This window comes from Rhinoraja longicauda, chromosome 2, assembly GCF_053455715.1.
Source record: "Rhinoraja longicauda isolate Sanriku21f chromosome 2, sRhiLon1.1, whole genome shotgun sequence".
Taxonomy (NCBI): domain Eukaryota; kingdom Metazoa; phylum Chordata; class Chondrichthyes; order Rajiformes; family Arhynchobatidae; genus Rhinoraja; species Rhinoraja longicauda.
Window position 1 is genome coordinate 4,250,946 of NC_135954.1, and position 15,730 is coordinate 4,266,675.

At 48.0% G+C, this 15,730-nt stretch overlaps 1 protein-coding gene across 3 annotated transcripts in view; it reads left to right on the plus strand.

Moving 5' to 3' along the window:
* tbc1d7 (TBC1 domain family, member 7) overlaps window positions 1-15,448 on the plus strand; it is a 34,164-nt gene extending 18,716 nt beyond the window's left edge. For 2 of the 3 annotated variants that reach the window (XM_078414192.1, XM_078414172.1), the window contains 5 exons: window positions 427-614; window positions 3,512-3,649; window positions 7,911-8,056; window positions 11,756-11,885; window positions 13,626-15,448. In XM_078414192.1, coding sequence (XP_078270318.1) covers window positions 427-614; window positions 3,512-3,649; window positions 7,911-8,056; window positions 11,756-11,885; window positions 13,626-13,712 — 689 coding nt within the window. In that variant the 3' untranslated portion in view covers window positions 13,713-15,448. The remainder of the gene's footprint in view (window positions 1-426; window positions 615-3,511; window positions 3,650-7,910; window positions 8,057-11,755; window positions 11,886-13,625) is intronic. The other variant, XM_078414182.1, reaches the window with a different exon arrangement.
* The last annotated feature ends 282 nt before the right edge of the window (window positions 15,449-15,730 follow it).

Below are 15,730 nucleotides of genomic sequence, written 5' to 3' on the forward strand. Positions count from 1 at the left end.
ACAGTGTAGGCCCGGACAGTGTAGGCCCGGACAGTGTAGGCCCGGACAGTGTAGGCCCGGACAGTGTAGGCCCGGACAGTGTAGGCCCGGACAGTGTAGGCCCGGACAGTGTAGGCCCGGACAGTGTAGGCCCGGACAGTGTAGGCCCGGAAAGTGTAGGTTCGGACAGTGTAGGTGCGGACAGTGTAGGCTCGGACAGTGTAGGTGCGGACAGTGTAGGCCCGGACAGTGTAGGCCCGGACAGTGTAGGCTCGGACACTGTAGGCTCGTTCACTTGCTGCCTAATATATCCCACCCCTTGACAGGTGCCATTGTAACAAGATAATCAATGTTATTCACTCCGCCTGTCAGTGGTCTTAATGTTTACGCACATACACATTTTTACGTGTAGTATTGCATATTAACATTTACTTCATGCCCTCCAAGGTATTCTTCCTCCTCACTACGAATCTCACGCTGCTGTGCTGTCGTTCCGTAAAGAGCAGTACCAGGACTTGTTGCAGGCGTTGCAGGTGATCCGCTTTGTTGAAGATTCCACCCCACAGGTGTGGGTCTACCTGCGGATGTATCAGTTGGAGTGCGGAACACTCCCACGACGGCCCTCCCACTCACTGGTCAGTTCTCTCGATGACATTTACTTTTGCGGAGCAAGCAGGACGTTCAGAAAGTTCAGAATCATAGTGGGCGCTCTTTTAGAAAGGAGGTGACGAGGAACTTCTTTAGTCAGAGGGCAGTGAATCTGTGGGAACTCATTGCCACAGAGGGCTGTGGAGGACAAGTCAGTGGATATTTTTAGGGCAAAGATGGACAATATTCAACAGACAATAGGTGCAGGAGGAGGCCATTCGGCTGATCACATTGAATGGTGGTGCTGGCTCGAAGGGCCGAATGGCCTCCTCCTGCACCTATTGTCTACAGTCGCTCCAGTCTTTCAACATTCGACAGTCCCGCCATTCCGGGAAAAGGCCCTTCGCCCCACTGAGTCCATGCTGACCTACGATCACACGTATACTACTTCTATATTAATAGACAATATTCGAGCCAGCACCGCCATTCAATGTGACCATGGCTGATCATTCTCAATCAGTACCCCGTTCCTGCCTTCTCCCCATACCCCCTGACTATGCTATCCTTAAGAGCTCTATCCAGCTCTCTCTTGAATGCATTCAGAGAATTGGCCTCCACTGCCTTCTGAGGCAGAGAATTCCACTGTTCTTGATTAGAACGGGGTGTCAAGGGTTATGGGGAGAAGGCAGGAAAATAGGATTAGGAGGCAGAGATCAGCCATGATTGAATGGCGGAGTGGACTCGACGGGCCGAACGGCCTCATTCTACTCCTATAACTTGTGAACACGTTGTGAACAGAAATAAAAGTCAGATGTTAGCTACAAGGATAGGTTGGACAAACTGAGATTGTTTATAGAAACATAGAAAATAGGTGCAGGAGGAGGCCATTCGGCTGATCATCCACAATCAGTAACCCGTGCCTGCCTTCTCCCCATATCCCTTGATTCCACTAGCCCCCAGAGCTCTATCTAATTCTCTTTTAAATTCATCCAGTGAATCGGCCTCCACTGCCCTCTGTGGCAGAGAATTCCACAAATTCACAACTCTCTGGGTGAACAAGTTTATTCTCACCTTAGTTTAGAGGTATAGCGCGGAAATGGGCCCTTCGGCCCATCGAGTCCTCGCCGGCCGACGTCCCGGTACACTAGCACAATATATATCCTCTCCAATATAAGTGACTTCCCACTGATACAGTGGGTGACACAACTCACAGGTTGTCTCATCTTCTGTGCTGTGTTGTCCTCTCAATCCGCTCCCTTCGTTCCTCTTGTACATCTTTGATGAAACACTATTAGAATACCAAGGTCTGTAGCGTCTTAAAACTGAGGGGAGAAAAAATCTTTTTCACCCAGAGAGTTGTGAATTTGTGGAATTCTCTGCCACAGGGCAGTGGAGGCCAATTCACTGGATGAATTTAAAAGAGAGTTCGACAGAGCTCTCGGGGCTAGCGGAATCAAGGGTTATGGGGAGAAGGCAGGCACGGGGTACTGATTGTGGATGATCAGAATTAATCCATTTGGCCCATCAAGTCTACCCCGCCATTCAATCATGGCTGATCTGTCTCTCCCTCTCAACCCCATTCTCCTGCCTTCTCTCCGTAACCCCTGACACCCGCACTAATCAAACAATGAAAGACTATTAAAAAGTATTCACAGTTGAGGTAAATTATTCAATATTAATATAACATGGGATGATAACATTATTCCATATTGAAATAATATCGTATTTGTCGGCTAATAAAATCAAACATTTATGCAATGGTATGCCCTTTCTCATAGATTCATAGAGTGAAACAGTGTGGAAGCAGGCCCTTCGGCCCAACTCGCTCACAACGGCCAACAATGTCCCAGCCTACTTAACCTCTCCCTATAGCTCACACCCTCAAGTCCTGGCAACATCCTTGTAAATCTTTTCTGAACCCTTTCGAGCTATTGAATTATTGAACATAGAATCATAGAGTGATACAGTGTGGAAACAGGCCCTTCGGCCCAACTTGCCCACACTGGCCAACATCTCCCAGCTACACGAGTCCCACCTGCCTGCGTTTGGCCCACATCCCTCCAAACCTGCCCTGTCCATGCACCTGTCTAACTGTTACCTCCTCTGGCAGCTTGTTCCATACACCCACCACCCTCTGTGTGAAAAAGTTACTCCTCAGATTCCTATTAAATCTTTTCCTCTTCACCGTGAACCCATGTCCTCTGATCCTCGATTCTCCTACTCTGGGCAAGAGACCCTGTGCGTCCACCCGATCTATTCCTCTCATCATTTTGTGTACACCTCTATGAGATCTCCCCTCATCCTCCTGCGCTCCATGGAATAAAGACCCAGCCTGCTCAACCTCTCCCTGACCCTCAGACCCTCTAGCCCTGGCGAACATCCTCGTAAATCTTCTCTGAGCCCTTTCCGACACTTTTTGTGCTATGTTTAGTAACTTATTAATAATAATAATAATAATAATGTATTTTATTTATATAGCGCTTTTCATATACTCAAAGACGCTTTCCAGAGATTTAGAGAACATAGGGAAATTAATAAATAGATAAATAAGTAAATAAATAAACGAACAGAGAAAGGAGACAGAAGGTGAGGTGACCTTCAGTGGTTGAAGGCAGTACTGAACAGGTGAGACTTCAGCGATGTTTTGAATGTGGTGAGTGTGGAGGAGTCTAACGTTTTGGGGTAGTGAGTTCCATAGGGTGGGAGCAGCGATGGAGAAAGCCCTGTCTAATTAACTTTATTTATATGCTGTAACTGTAATTCTTTTTGTGCACAACCCGCAGGCATTGCCACTTTCATTTCACTGCACATCGAGTATGTGTATGTGACAAATAAATTTGACTTGACTTTCCAGCTTGATGACATAGTTCCCATAACGTAGGGAACATGGGTTTATAATAGCATCGTAATATTTTAACGCTATTATTAACGTTATTTGTCACAGGGACCCGAGGACAAAATGTTAATCGCAATTGCAGAGGCAATGGACGAGATGATGGAGAATGATGTTGATTCATATTGGCTGGTCAAGTGTTTTGTGAAGCAATTTAATAATAAATACGGAGATTCACTGCCCCACTTGGTAAGTAGCTCGCTAAAGTAACAATTGATCGCATAACTGGAAGTGAATTCACCTTCATAGAAACATAGACAATAGGTGCAGGAGGAGGCCTTTCGACCCTTCGAGCCAGCACCGCCATTCAATGTGATCATGGCTGATCATTCTCAATCAGTACCCCGTTCCTGCCTTCTCCCCATACCCCCTTGACTCCGTTAGCCCCAAGAGCTACTGTAAATCTAACTCTCTCTTGAAAACATCCACTGAATTCGCCTCCACTGCCCTCTGTGACAGAGAATTCCACAGATTCACAACTCTCTGGGTGAAAACGTTTTTCCTCATCACAGTCCTAAATGGCCTCCCCCTTGTTCTGAAACCATGACCCCTGGTTCTGGACTCCCCAACATATCATATCATATCATATATATACAGCCGGAAACAGGCCTTTTCGGCCCTCCAAGTCCGTGCCGCCCAGTGATCCCCGCACATTAACACTATCCTACACCCACTAGGGACAATTTTTACATTTACCCAGCCAATTAACCTACATATCATATCATCATATCATATCATATATATACAGCCGGAAACAGGCCTTTTCGGCCCTCCAAGTCCGCGCCGCCCAGCGATCCCCGCACATTAACACTATCCTACACCCACTAGGGACAATTTTTACAATTTTTACATTTACCCAGCCAATTAACCTACATACCTGTACGTCTTTGGAGTGTGGGAGGAAACCGAAGATCTCGGAGAAAACCCACGCAGGTCACGGGGAGAACGTACAAACTCCTTACAGTGCTGCACCCGTAGTCAGGATCGAACCTGAGTCTCCGGCGCTGCATTCGCTGTAAAGCAGCAACTCTACCGCTGCGCTACCGTGCCGCTATACCTGTCGGGAACCATACCTGTCGGGAACATTTTTCCTGCATCTCGCCTGTCCAATAGCTTAATGATTTTATATGTTTCTATAAGATCCCCTCTCATCCTTCTAATGTAATGTAATTAGAGTCGTACAGTGGGGAAACAGGCCCTTCGGCCCAACTTGCCTATGCCGACCAACAAGTCCCATCTACACTAGTCCCACCTGCCTGCGTTTGGCCCATATTCCTCTAAACCTGTCTTATCCATGTACCTGTCTAAATTTTTCCTAAATGTTGTGATAGTACCTGGATCAACTACCTCTGCTGGCAGCCCGTTCCATACACCCACCACCCTTTGTGTAAAAATGTTACCCCTCAGGTTCCTATTAAATCTTTCCCCCCCCCTTCACCTTAAACCTCTATGTCCCCTATGTCAAAAGAGTCTGTGCGTTTTACCTGATGTATTCCTCTCCTGAGTTTGTACACAACACTCGTAATTGTGGCCTCACCAACGTCTTATATAACTGCAACACGACCTCCCACCTTCCATAATTGATGAAAAGCAGATTGCACTCATTAAGTGCAAGACATTGATGAGGGCATATATGTATGGACTCCTGTACATCGGCAAGACCAAGCCCAGGCTCGGCGATCGCTTCGCTGAACACCTCCGCTCAGTCCGTCTTAACCTACCTGATCTCCCGGTGGCTCAGCACTTCAACTACCCCTCCCACTCCCACACTGACCTTTCTGTCCTGGGCCTCCTCCACTGTCAGAGTGAGGCCCAGCGCAAATTGGAGGAACAGCACCTCATATTTTGCTTGGGCAGCTTACACCCCAGTGGTATGAACGTTGACTTCTCTAACTTCAAGTAGCCCTTGTATCCCCTCTCTCTCCCTCCCCTCCCCCTTCCCAGTTCTCCCACCAGTTTTACTGTCTCTGACTACATTTAACCTCTGTACCGCCCCCTCCCCTGACATAAGTCTGAAGAAGGGTCTCGACCAGAAACGTCGCCCATTCCTTCTCTCCAGAGATGCTGCCTGACCCGCTGATTTACTCCAGCATTTTGTATCTATCTGCGATTTAAACCAGCATAGAAACAAAGAAAATAGGTGCAGGAGTAGGCCATTCGGCCCTTCGAGCCTGCACCGCCATTCAATATGATCATGGCTGATCATCCAACTCAGTATCCCGTACCTGCCTTCTCTCCATACCCCCTGATCCCTTTAGCCACAAGGGCCACATCTAACTCCCTCTTAAATATAGCCAATGAACTGGCCTCAACTACCTTCAGTGGCAGAGAATTCCACAGATTCACCACTCTGCAGTTCTTTCCCACACATGTAGATAATTGTGTTTAGTTTTAGTCAATCAAAGATGTTGTCAAGCTGGAAAGGGTGCAGAGAAGATTTACGAGGATGTTGCCAGGACTCGAGTGCCTGAAGGGAGTGAGGGTATATGGAGCGTTTAAGACATATTTAGACAGGTCCATAGATAGGTTAGGTTTAGAGGGATATAGGACAAATGCAGGCAGGTGGGGCTGGTATAAATGGAACGTTGGCCAGTGTGGGCTAGTTGGGCTGAAGGGCCTGTTTCCACACTGTATGTCTCTGTGACTCTAACTACTTCAATCTGAGGGGGCAGACAGGGCCGAGGTTAAACAACTCTTCCAAAACATGGTACTGTGGAGCTAGGGTTGCCAACTGTCCCGTGTTAGCCGGGACATCCCGCATTTTGAGCTAAATTGGTTTGTCCCGTACGGGACCGCCCTTGTCCCGTATTAGGCCCAGGGGGCGCTGTAGGCCCGGACACTGTAGGCCTGGACACTCGGCCCAGCCAGGACAGTGTAGGCCCGGACAGTGTAGGCCCGGAAACCCAGCCGCCGCTGTGCGGAGGTTGCTTAGCAACCCGCCTCCTGGCCCGGGCAGCTCCTGGTGGAGCGGGAGCACGTGGCCGCTGGCTGGGTGAGGTCAGGTGGGGCGCGGGGCGGTGACGTCTCCTTGTCCCTTATTTGGGAGTGAGAAAGTTGGCACCCCTATGTGGAGTGCCCTACTTCACCTTGAGGGATATGGGCCAAACATAGCAGGCGGGACTAGAGTGGGCGGCACGGTGGCGCAGCAGTAGAGTTGCTGCCTTACAGCGCTTGCAGCGCCAGAGACCCGGGTTCCATCCAGACTACGGGTGCTGTCTGTATGGAGTTTGTACGTTCTCCCCGTGACCGCGTAGGTTTTCTCCGGGAGCTCCGGTTTCCTCCCACACTCCAAAGACGTACAGGTATGTAAGGTTAATTGGCTTGGTATAAGTGTAAATTGTCCTTAGTGTGTGTAGGATAGTGTTTAAGATGCGGGGATCGCTGGTCGGCGCGGACTCGGTGGGCCGAAGGGCCTGTTTCCGCGATGTATCTCTAAAACAATAAACTAAAACTAAGATGGTTCAGCATGGACAGGTTGGACTGAAGGGCCTGATTCCGTGCAGTATAGTTTAATCAACATGGAATAAAAAATAAGACTATTTCGTTTAGTTTATTATTATAACATGTACCGAGGTACAGTGAAAAGCTTTTTGTTTGAGGGCGTGCAGCTTAGGTTTACTAGGTTAATTCCCGGAATGGCGGGACTGTCGTATGTTGAAAGACTGGAGCGACTAGGCTTGTATACACTGGAATTTAGAAGGATGAGAGGAGATCTTATCGAAACTATAAGATTATTAAGGGGTTGGACACGTTAGTGGCAGGAAACATGTTCCCAATGTTGGGGTAGTCCTGAACAAGGGGCCACAGTTTAAGAATAAGGGGTAGGCCATTTAGAACTGAGATGAGGAAAAACTTTTTCAGTCAGAGAGTTGTAAATCTGTGGAATTCTCTGCCTCAGAAGGCAGTGGAGGCCAATTCTCTGAATGCATTCAAGGGAGAGCTGGAGAGAGCTCTTAAGGATAGCGGAGTCAGGGGGTATGGGGAGAAGGCAGGAACGGGGTACTGATTGTGAATGATCAGCCATGATCACATTGAATGGTGGTGCTGGCTCGAAGGACCGAATGACCTCCTCCTGCACCTATTGTCTATTGTTGCGTGCTATCCAATCAAAGGAAAGACTATACATGATTACAATCAAGTTGTCTACAGTGTACAGATAAAGGATAAAGGGTAGAACATTTAATGCAAAATAAAATTCAATTAAAGATAGTCTGAGGATATCCAATGAGGTATATAGTTGCTGTCTCGTTGGCGGTAGGATGGTTCAGTTGCCGGGAAGAACCTGTCCCTGAATCTGGAGGTGTGCGTTTTCACACTTCTGTACCTCTTGCCCGATGGGAGAGAGGAGAAGAGGGAGTGACCAGGGTGAGAATGGCCCTGGATTATGCTGGTGGCCTTGCCGAGGCAGTGTGAGGTGTAAACTTGCCCTTGCCTTTTGTCCATTGTGTAGCCAAAGAGCCTTGAACATTACCTGAATCTGGAAGACAGCAAACTCCTGGTTCACCTCCACACTTGCTCGGCCATGAATAAACTTCCCTACGACGTGTGGTTCACACATTGTTTTGCAGGCTATTTACCGGAATCAAGCCTTCAGAGGTAGGCGTTTAATTTTCCAGTAAAAATGTGCTTGTGTAACTTTACTGATGACAATAAAGTAAAATATCATCAACGGTTCAATGGTAGATAGGGTTGCCAACTTTGTCACTCCCAAATGAGGGACAAAAGGTGACGTCACCGCCCCGCGCCCCAAGTGACCTCACCCAGCCAGCGGCCACGTGCTCCCGCTCCGCCAATGACGGCCCCTGGGCCTACACTGTCTGGGCCTACACTGTCTGGGCCTACAGCGGCCACCGGGCCTACAGTGCCCGGGCCCACAACGGCACACGGGCCTACAGTGTCCAGGCCTACAGCGGTTCACGGGCCTACAGTGTCCGGGCCTACAGTGTCCAGGCCTACAACGGCTACCGGGCCTACAGTGTCCAGGCCTACAGTGTCCGGGCCTACAGCGGCTCACGGGCCTAATACGGGACAAGGGCGGTCCCATACGGGACAAACCAATTTAAGCCCAATATACGGGATGTCCTGACTAATACGGGACAGTTGGCAACCCTAGTGGTAGATCCCATTTAGAATATTGTGTTCAGTTCTGGGCACCATGTTACCGGAAAGGTCAGCAGGAACAGCAATGGCAGGAATCTCTGGGAATAATCCAGAATAGTCCAGGATCAGTTCATTCCAAACAGGAGGAAAGATTCTAAGGGGAGTAAGAAGCAACCGTGGCTGACAAGGGAAGTCAAGGACAGTATAAAACTAAAAGAGAACACAGCAAAGATGAGCGGGGAAACCAGAGGATCGGGAAACGTTTAAAGAACAACAGAGGGTAACTAAAAAGGCAATATGGAGAGGAAAGATGAAGTACAACAGTAAGCTAGCCAAGAATATAAAGGAGGATAGTGAAAGCTTCTGTAGGTATGTGAAAAAGAAAAGATTAGTTAGGACAAATGTGGGTCCCTTGAAGACAGAAGCAGGTGAATTTATTATGGGGAACAAGGAAATGGCAGACGAGTTGAACAGGTACTTTGGTTCTGTCTTCACTAAGGAAGACACCAACAATCTCCCAGATGTTATAGTGGCCAGAGATCCTAGGGTGACGGAGGAACTGAAGGAAATTCACATTGGTCAGGAAATGGTGTTGGGTAGACTGATGGGACTGAAGGCTGATAAATCCCCAGGGCCTGATGGTCTGCATCCCAGAGTACTTAAGGAGGTGGCTCTAGAAATCGTGGACGCATTGGTGATCATTTTCCAATGTTCTATAGATTCAGGATCAGTTCCTGTGGATTGGAAGGTAGCTAATGTTATCCCACTTTTTCAGAAAGGAGGTAGAGAGAAAACAGGGAATTATAGACCAGTTAGTCTGGCATCAGTGGTGGGGAAGATGCTGGAGTCAATTATAAAAGACGAAATTGCGGAGCATTTGGATAGTAGTAACAGGATTGTTCCGAGTCAGCATGGATTTACGAAGGGGAAATCATGCTTGTCTAATCTTCTGGAATTTTTTGAGGATGTAATTAGGAAAATGGACATGGGAGAGCCAGTGGATGTAGTGTATCTAGACTTTCAGAAAGCCTTTGATAAGGTCCCACACAGGAGATTAGTGGGCAAAATTAGAGCACCTGGTATTGGGGGTAGGGTATTAACGGATCGAAAATTGGTACAAAGAGTAGGGATTAACGGGTCCCTTTCAGAATGGCAGGCAATGACTAGTCGGGTACCGCAAGGCTCGGTGCTGGGACCGTAGCTGTTCACAATACACATTAATGACTTACATGGAAACATGTAGGAGGAGGCCATTTGGCCCTTCGAGCCAGCACCGCCATTCATTGTGATCATGGCTGATCATCCGCAATCAGTAACCCGTGCCTGCCTTCTCCCCATATCCCTTGATTCCACTGGCCCCTAGAGCTCCATCTAACTCTCTTAAATCCATCTAGTGATTTGGCCTCCACTGCCCTCTGTGGCAGAGAATTCCACAAATTCACAACTCTCTGGGTGAAAAGGTTCCTTCTCACCTCAGTTTAAAATGGCCTCCCCTTTATTCTAAGACTGTGGCCCCTGGTTCTGGACTCCCCCAACATTGGGAATATTTTTCCTGCATCTGGCTTGTCCATTCCTTTTATAATTTTATATGTCTCTATAAGATCCCCTCTCATCCTTCTAAACCCCAGTGAATACAAGATGAAGGAATTAAAAGTAACATTAGCAAATTTGCAGATGACACAAAGCTGGGTGGCAGTGTGAACTGTGAGGAGGATGCTGTGAGGTTGCAGGGTGACTTGGACAGGTTGTGTGAGTGGGCGGATGCATGGCAGATGCAGTATAATGTGGATAAATGTGAGATCCACTTTGGTGGCAAGAACAAGAAGGCAGATTATCATCCGAATGGTGTCAGGTCAGGAAAAGGGGAATTGCAATGAGACCTGGGTGTCCTAGTGCATCAGTCACTGAAAGTAAGTATGCAGGTACAGCAGGCAGTGAAGAAAGCTAATGGAATGTTGGCCTGCATAATGAGAGGATTGGAGTATATGAGTAAAGATGTCCTTCTGCAGTTGTACAGGGCCCTAGTGAGACCACTCCTGGAGTATTGTGTGCAGTTTTGGTCTCCTAATTTGAGGAAGGATATCCTTGCTATTGAGGGAGTAAAAGTACTTATTGTGGATGATCAGCCATGATCACATTGAATGGTGGTGCTGGCTCGAAGGGGTCGAATGGCTTCCTCCTGCACCTATTTTCTATGTACCTATGTTTAACCAGAAAAGAACAAAGTGCTGGAGGAAATTAGTGGGAAACTTGGGATTGACCACCAGCATAAAAGGGCGCAGCGGTAGAGTTGCTGCCTCACAGCGCCAGAGACCCGGGTTCAACCCTGACTACGGGTGCTGTCTGTACGGAGTTTGTACGTTCTCCCTGTGACCTGCGTGGGTTTTCTCCGAGATCTTCGGTTTCCTCCCACGCTCCAAAGACGTGCAGGTTTGTAGGTTAATTGGCTTGGTGCAAAATGTAAAATTGGCCCCAGTGTGTGTAGGGTAGTGTTAGTGTACGGGGATCGCGGGTCGGTGCGGACTCGGTGGGCCGAAGGGCCTGTTTCCGCGCTGCATCTCTAAAGTAAACTAAACTAAAATAATGTTACACTACTTGCCTCAACTACCAACTCTGTCATCATCTTCTGTATCCGATGTTCCAGGTGTCAACTTCTCTACATCGGCGAGACCAAGCGCAGGCTCGGCGATCGTTTCACTGAATACTTCTGCTCAGTCTGTCTTAACCTACCTGATCTCCCGGTGGCTCAGCACTTCAACTCCCAATTCCCATTCCCAATCTGACTTTTCTTTCGTGGGCCTCCTCCATTGTCAGAGTGAGGCCCAGCGCAAATTGGAGGAATAGCACCTCATATTTCGCTTGGGGTAGTTTACACCCCAGCGGTATGAACATTGACTTCTCTAACTTCAGATAGTTCCTGCGTTCCCTCTCTCTCCATCCTCTCACCCTTCCCAGTTCTCCCACCAGTCTTCCTGTCTCCGACTACATCCGAACTTTGTCCCGCCCCCTCCCCTGACATCAGTCCTAAGAAGGGTCTCGACCCGAAACGTCACCCATTCCTTCTCTCCCGAGAGGCTGCCTGACCCGCTGAGTTACTCCAGCATTTTGTGTCTATCATCGAATGTATTAGTTTGCATGATTATCATATTTTAGACATGTTAGGATTTGCACATCATGATGATGACTGTTTTTCAGGGTTTGGGATAAAGTCATAAGTGGATCGTGCAAAATTCTGGTCTTCGTGGCCATGGAAATTTTATTAACTTTTAAGATGAAGTTAATGGCAATGAATAAAGCGGAAAATATTACACAGTTCCTCCTTAACGTGAGTATGCTTGCCAGCAAGTATCTTCACCGCTATTCTCAAGTAAATGGCTTCCCCAGTAGTTTAGAGATACAGTGCGGAAGCAGGCCCTTCGGCCAACCGAGTCCGCGCCGACCAGCGATCCCCGCACAAGGGCGGCCGCGGTGGCGCAGCGGTAGAGTTGCCGCCTTACAGCGAGTGCAGCGCCGGAGACTCGGGTTCCATCCCGACTACGGGCGCCGTCTGTACGGAGTTTGTACGTTCTCCCCCGTGACCCACGTGGGTTTTCTCCGAGACCTGCTTCGGTTTCCTCACACACTCCAAAGACGTGCAGGTTTATAGGTTAATTGGCTTGGTATAAATGTAAAAATAGTCCCCAAGTGGGTGTGGGATAGTGTTAGTGTGCGGGGATCGCTGGTCGGAGCGGACTCGATGGGCCATAGGTAGCGTAAGAAAATAACTGCAGATGCTGGTACAAATCGAAGGTATTTATTCACAAAATGCTGGAGTAACTCAGCAGGTCAGGCAGCATCTCAGGAGAGAAGGGTGTCGACCTGAAACGTCACCCATTCCTTCTCTCCTGAGATGCTGCCTGACCTGCTGAGTTACTCCAGCATTTTGTGAATAAATACCTTCGATGGGCCATAGGGGCTGTTTCCGCACTGTATCTCCAAACTAAACTAAACATTAAAACTACCCTACACACACTCGGGACAAGTTTTACATTTTGCACCAAGCCAATCAACCTACAAACCTGGACGATTTTGGAGTGCGGGAGGAAACCGAAGATCTCGGAGAAAACCCACGCAGGTCACGGGGAGAACGTGCAAACGCCATACAGACAGCACCCGTAGTCGGGATGGAACCCGGGTCTCCGGCGCTGTGAGGCAGAATCTCTACCGATGGTGTCACCCATGTAGGCTTCACCAAGGCAGTACACAAAGGGTTGCCACGTTATATAGCTGAGGTTCTATAAGGCGCTGGTCAGACCGCATTTGGAGTATAGTGAGCAGTTTTGGGCCCCGTATCTGAGGAAGGACGTGCTGGCTCTGGAGAGGGTCCAGAGGAGGTTTAGGAGAATGATCCCAGGAATGAGTGGGTTAACGTGTGATGAGTGTTTGTCGGCACTGGGCCTGTACTCGCTGGAGTTTAGAAGGTTGAGGGGGGGGGGCCTCATTGAAACTTACCGAATAGTGAGCGGCCTGGATAGAGTGGGTGTGGAGAGGATGTTTCCACTAGTGGGAGAGTCTAGGACCAGAGGGCACAGCCTCAGAATTAAAGGACGACCCTTTAGAAATGAGATGGGGAGGAATTTCTTTAGTCAGAGGGTGGTGGATCTGTGGAATTCTTTGCCACAGACGGCTGTGGAGGACATGCCAGTGGCAGAGAAAATAAAGATATTTAGACAGGCAGGAGACAGGATGAGGGGGTACGGGGAGAGGGCAGGAACGGGGTACTGATTGAGAAGGATCAGCCATAATCACATTGAATGGTGGTGCGTACAGGCTCGAAGGGCGGAATGGCCTCCTCCTGCACCTATTGTCTATTATCTATTGTCTATAAGACAGGTTGAGAAGGAAATGGGCCAAACTCTGGCAGGTGGGACTGGTGTAGATGGGGGCATGTTGGCCGGCGTGAGGCAAGCTGGGCCGAAGGGCCTGTATCACTCTGTGACTCTACTGTGCAATCTTAACGTGATGCTGTTAATCCGATTAGTTTCCCCCCCCTGCCTGACAGTGTGTTCTTTGTGTGTTCGTTCAGATTCCTCAAGAGAATACGGACGCAATCATCAGCAAAGCCATTGATTTGTGGCACAAATACGTCGGGACTCCCATGCACTCTGTGTAATTAGCACGCGAATGAAAGAGTTTGATTGACCACTGTCTGCCATGTAATAATTTATTAAAATAACTTTGCAAAAAATTTGAAAGTTGGACTTTCGAGTAAACGAGACAACACTATCAGGCAAACGCTATGTCGGCATTTACAATAGACAATAGGCGCAGGAGGAGGCCATTCGGCCCTTCGAGCCAGCACCACCATTCAATGTGATCATGGCTGATCATTCTCAATCAGTACCCCGTTCCTGCCTTCTCCCCATACCCCCTGACTCTGCTATCCTTAAGAGCTCTATCTAGCTCTCTCTTGAATGCATTCAGAGAATTGGCCTCCACTGCCTTCTGAGGCAGAGAATTCCACAGATTCACAACTCTCTGACTGAAAAAGTTTTTCCTCATCTCCGTTCTAAATGGCCTACCCCTTATTCTTAAACTGTGTGGCCCCTGGTTCTGGACTCCCCCAACATTGGGAACATGTTTGCTGCCTCTAATGTGTCCAACCCCTTAATAATCTTATATGTTTCTATAAGATCTCCTCTCATCCTTCTAAATTCCCGTGTATACAAGTCTAGTCGCTCCAGTCTTTCATCCTATATATTACCATTATGATCGTCCCTATAGCAGCGTGACCGAAACTGAAGACAAATATTCCAAATGGGGCCCTCACCAATGTCTTGTACAAGCCTCTTGATTCCCCTACTCTGGGTGAAGGGCTCTGTGCATTCAACATGGGAACATGTTTGCTGCCTCTAACATGTCCAATCCCTTAATAATCTTATATGTTTTATTTCAATATTTTATATGTTTTAGCCATATTTCAAGAGGGCTAGAATCCAAAACGGGGGTGTAATGCTAAGGCTCTATCAGGCGCTGGACAGGCCGCGTTTGGAGTACTGTGAGCAATTTTGGGCCCCCATATCTGAGGCAGGATGTGCTGGCTCTGGAGAGGGTCCAGAGGAAGTTTACGAGAACGATCCCAGGAATGAGTGGGTTAACTCAAGACGGCAGTGGGCCTGTACTCGCTGGAGTTTAGAAGGTTGAGGAGGGGGGACCTCATTGAAACTTACAGAATAATGAACGGCTTGGATAGAGTGGATGTGGAGAGGATGTTTCCACTAGTGGGAGAGTCTAGGACCAGAGGGCACAGCCTCAGAATTAAAGGACGTTCCTTTAGAAAGGAGATGAGGAGGAATTTCTTCAGTCAGTGGGTGGTGAATCTGTGGGATTCTTTGCCACAGACGGCTGTGGAGGCCAAGTCAGTGGATATATTTAAGGCAGAGATAGATAGATTCTTGATTAGCGCGGGTGTCAGGGGTTATGGGGAGAAGGGAGGTGAATGATCAGCCATGATTGGATGGCGGAGTAGACCTGATGGGCTGAATTCTCCCCCCTATCATTTATGAACTTATGAAATAATGTAGTATTTTTAAGCTAATAAAATTGGGAAGGGTTGCATCATCAACGTGCCATCACTTGGTGACTGAAGTTGGAAACCAAGTCTATCCTCCTCCTCTCACGGAGTTGTAACTGTGTTCCCTCTGGGATTGCTCAGTAGTTTCTTCCCAGCTGTTATTAGGCAACTGAACCATCCTGGCCTCCTCCGGCGCCTATTGTCTATTGTCTATTATTACTTTATATCTTATTACTTTTTAATCTAAACATAGCACAGAAAGTAAGGAAATTTGTGTTTGGTAGATTATTTCTTTGTTGTAACAATGCTTCTTGGCAATAAATCTTATACCGTTGGAAAGCCTGTTTATTTCCCTTTTAAATGGTGCCACATTTGTAAGGAACATGCATTTGTGGGATGAGCAGCAGAGCTGAGTATGTGGGTTGCGCCCATGAAAAATCTGCCAAATCTTCTCTGCCAATGCCAAACAGCTTATTCTGCCATTGACTCTTGTTCGGTGTTGTTTGGTGGATTGGATGATTGAAGTCTGAAGAAACAAGACATATTGGCAATTTTAACAATTTATTCATTTAATAAACAGGAGCCTCAGTAGCGTGTGGAAGAACCATACACAGCCA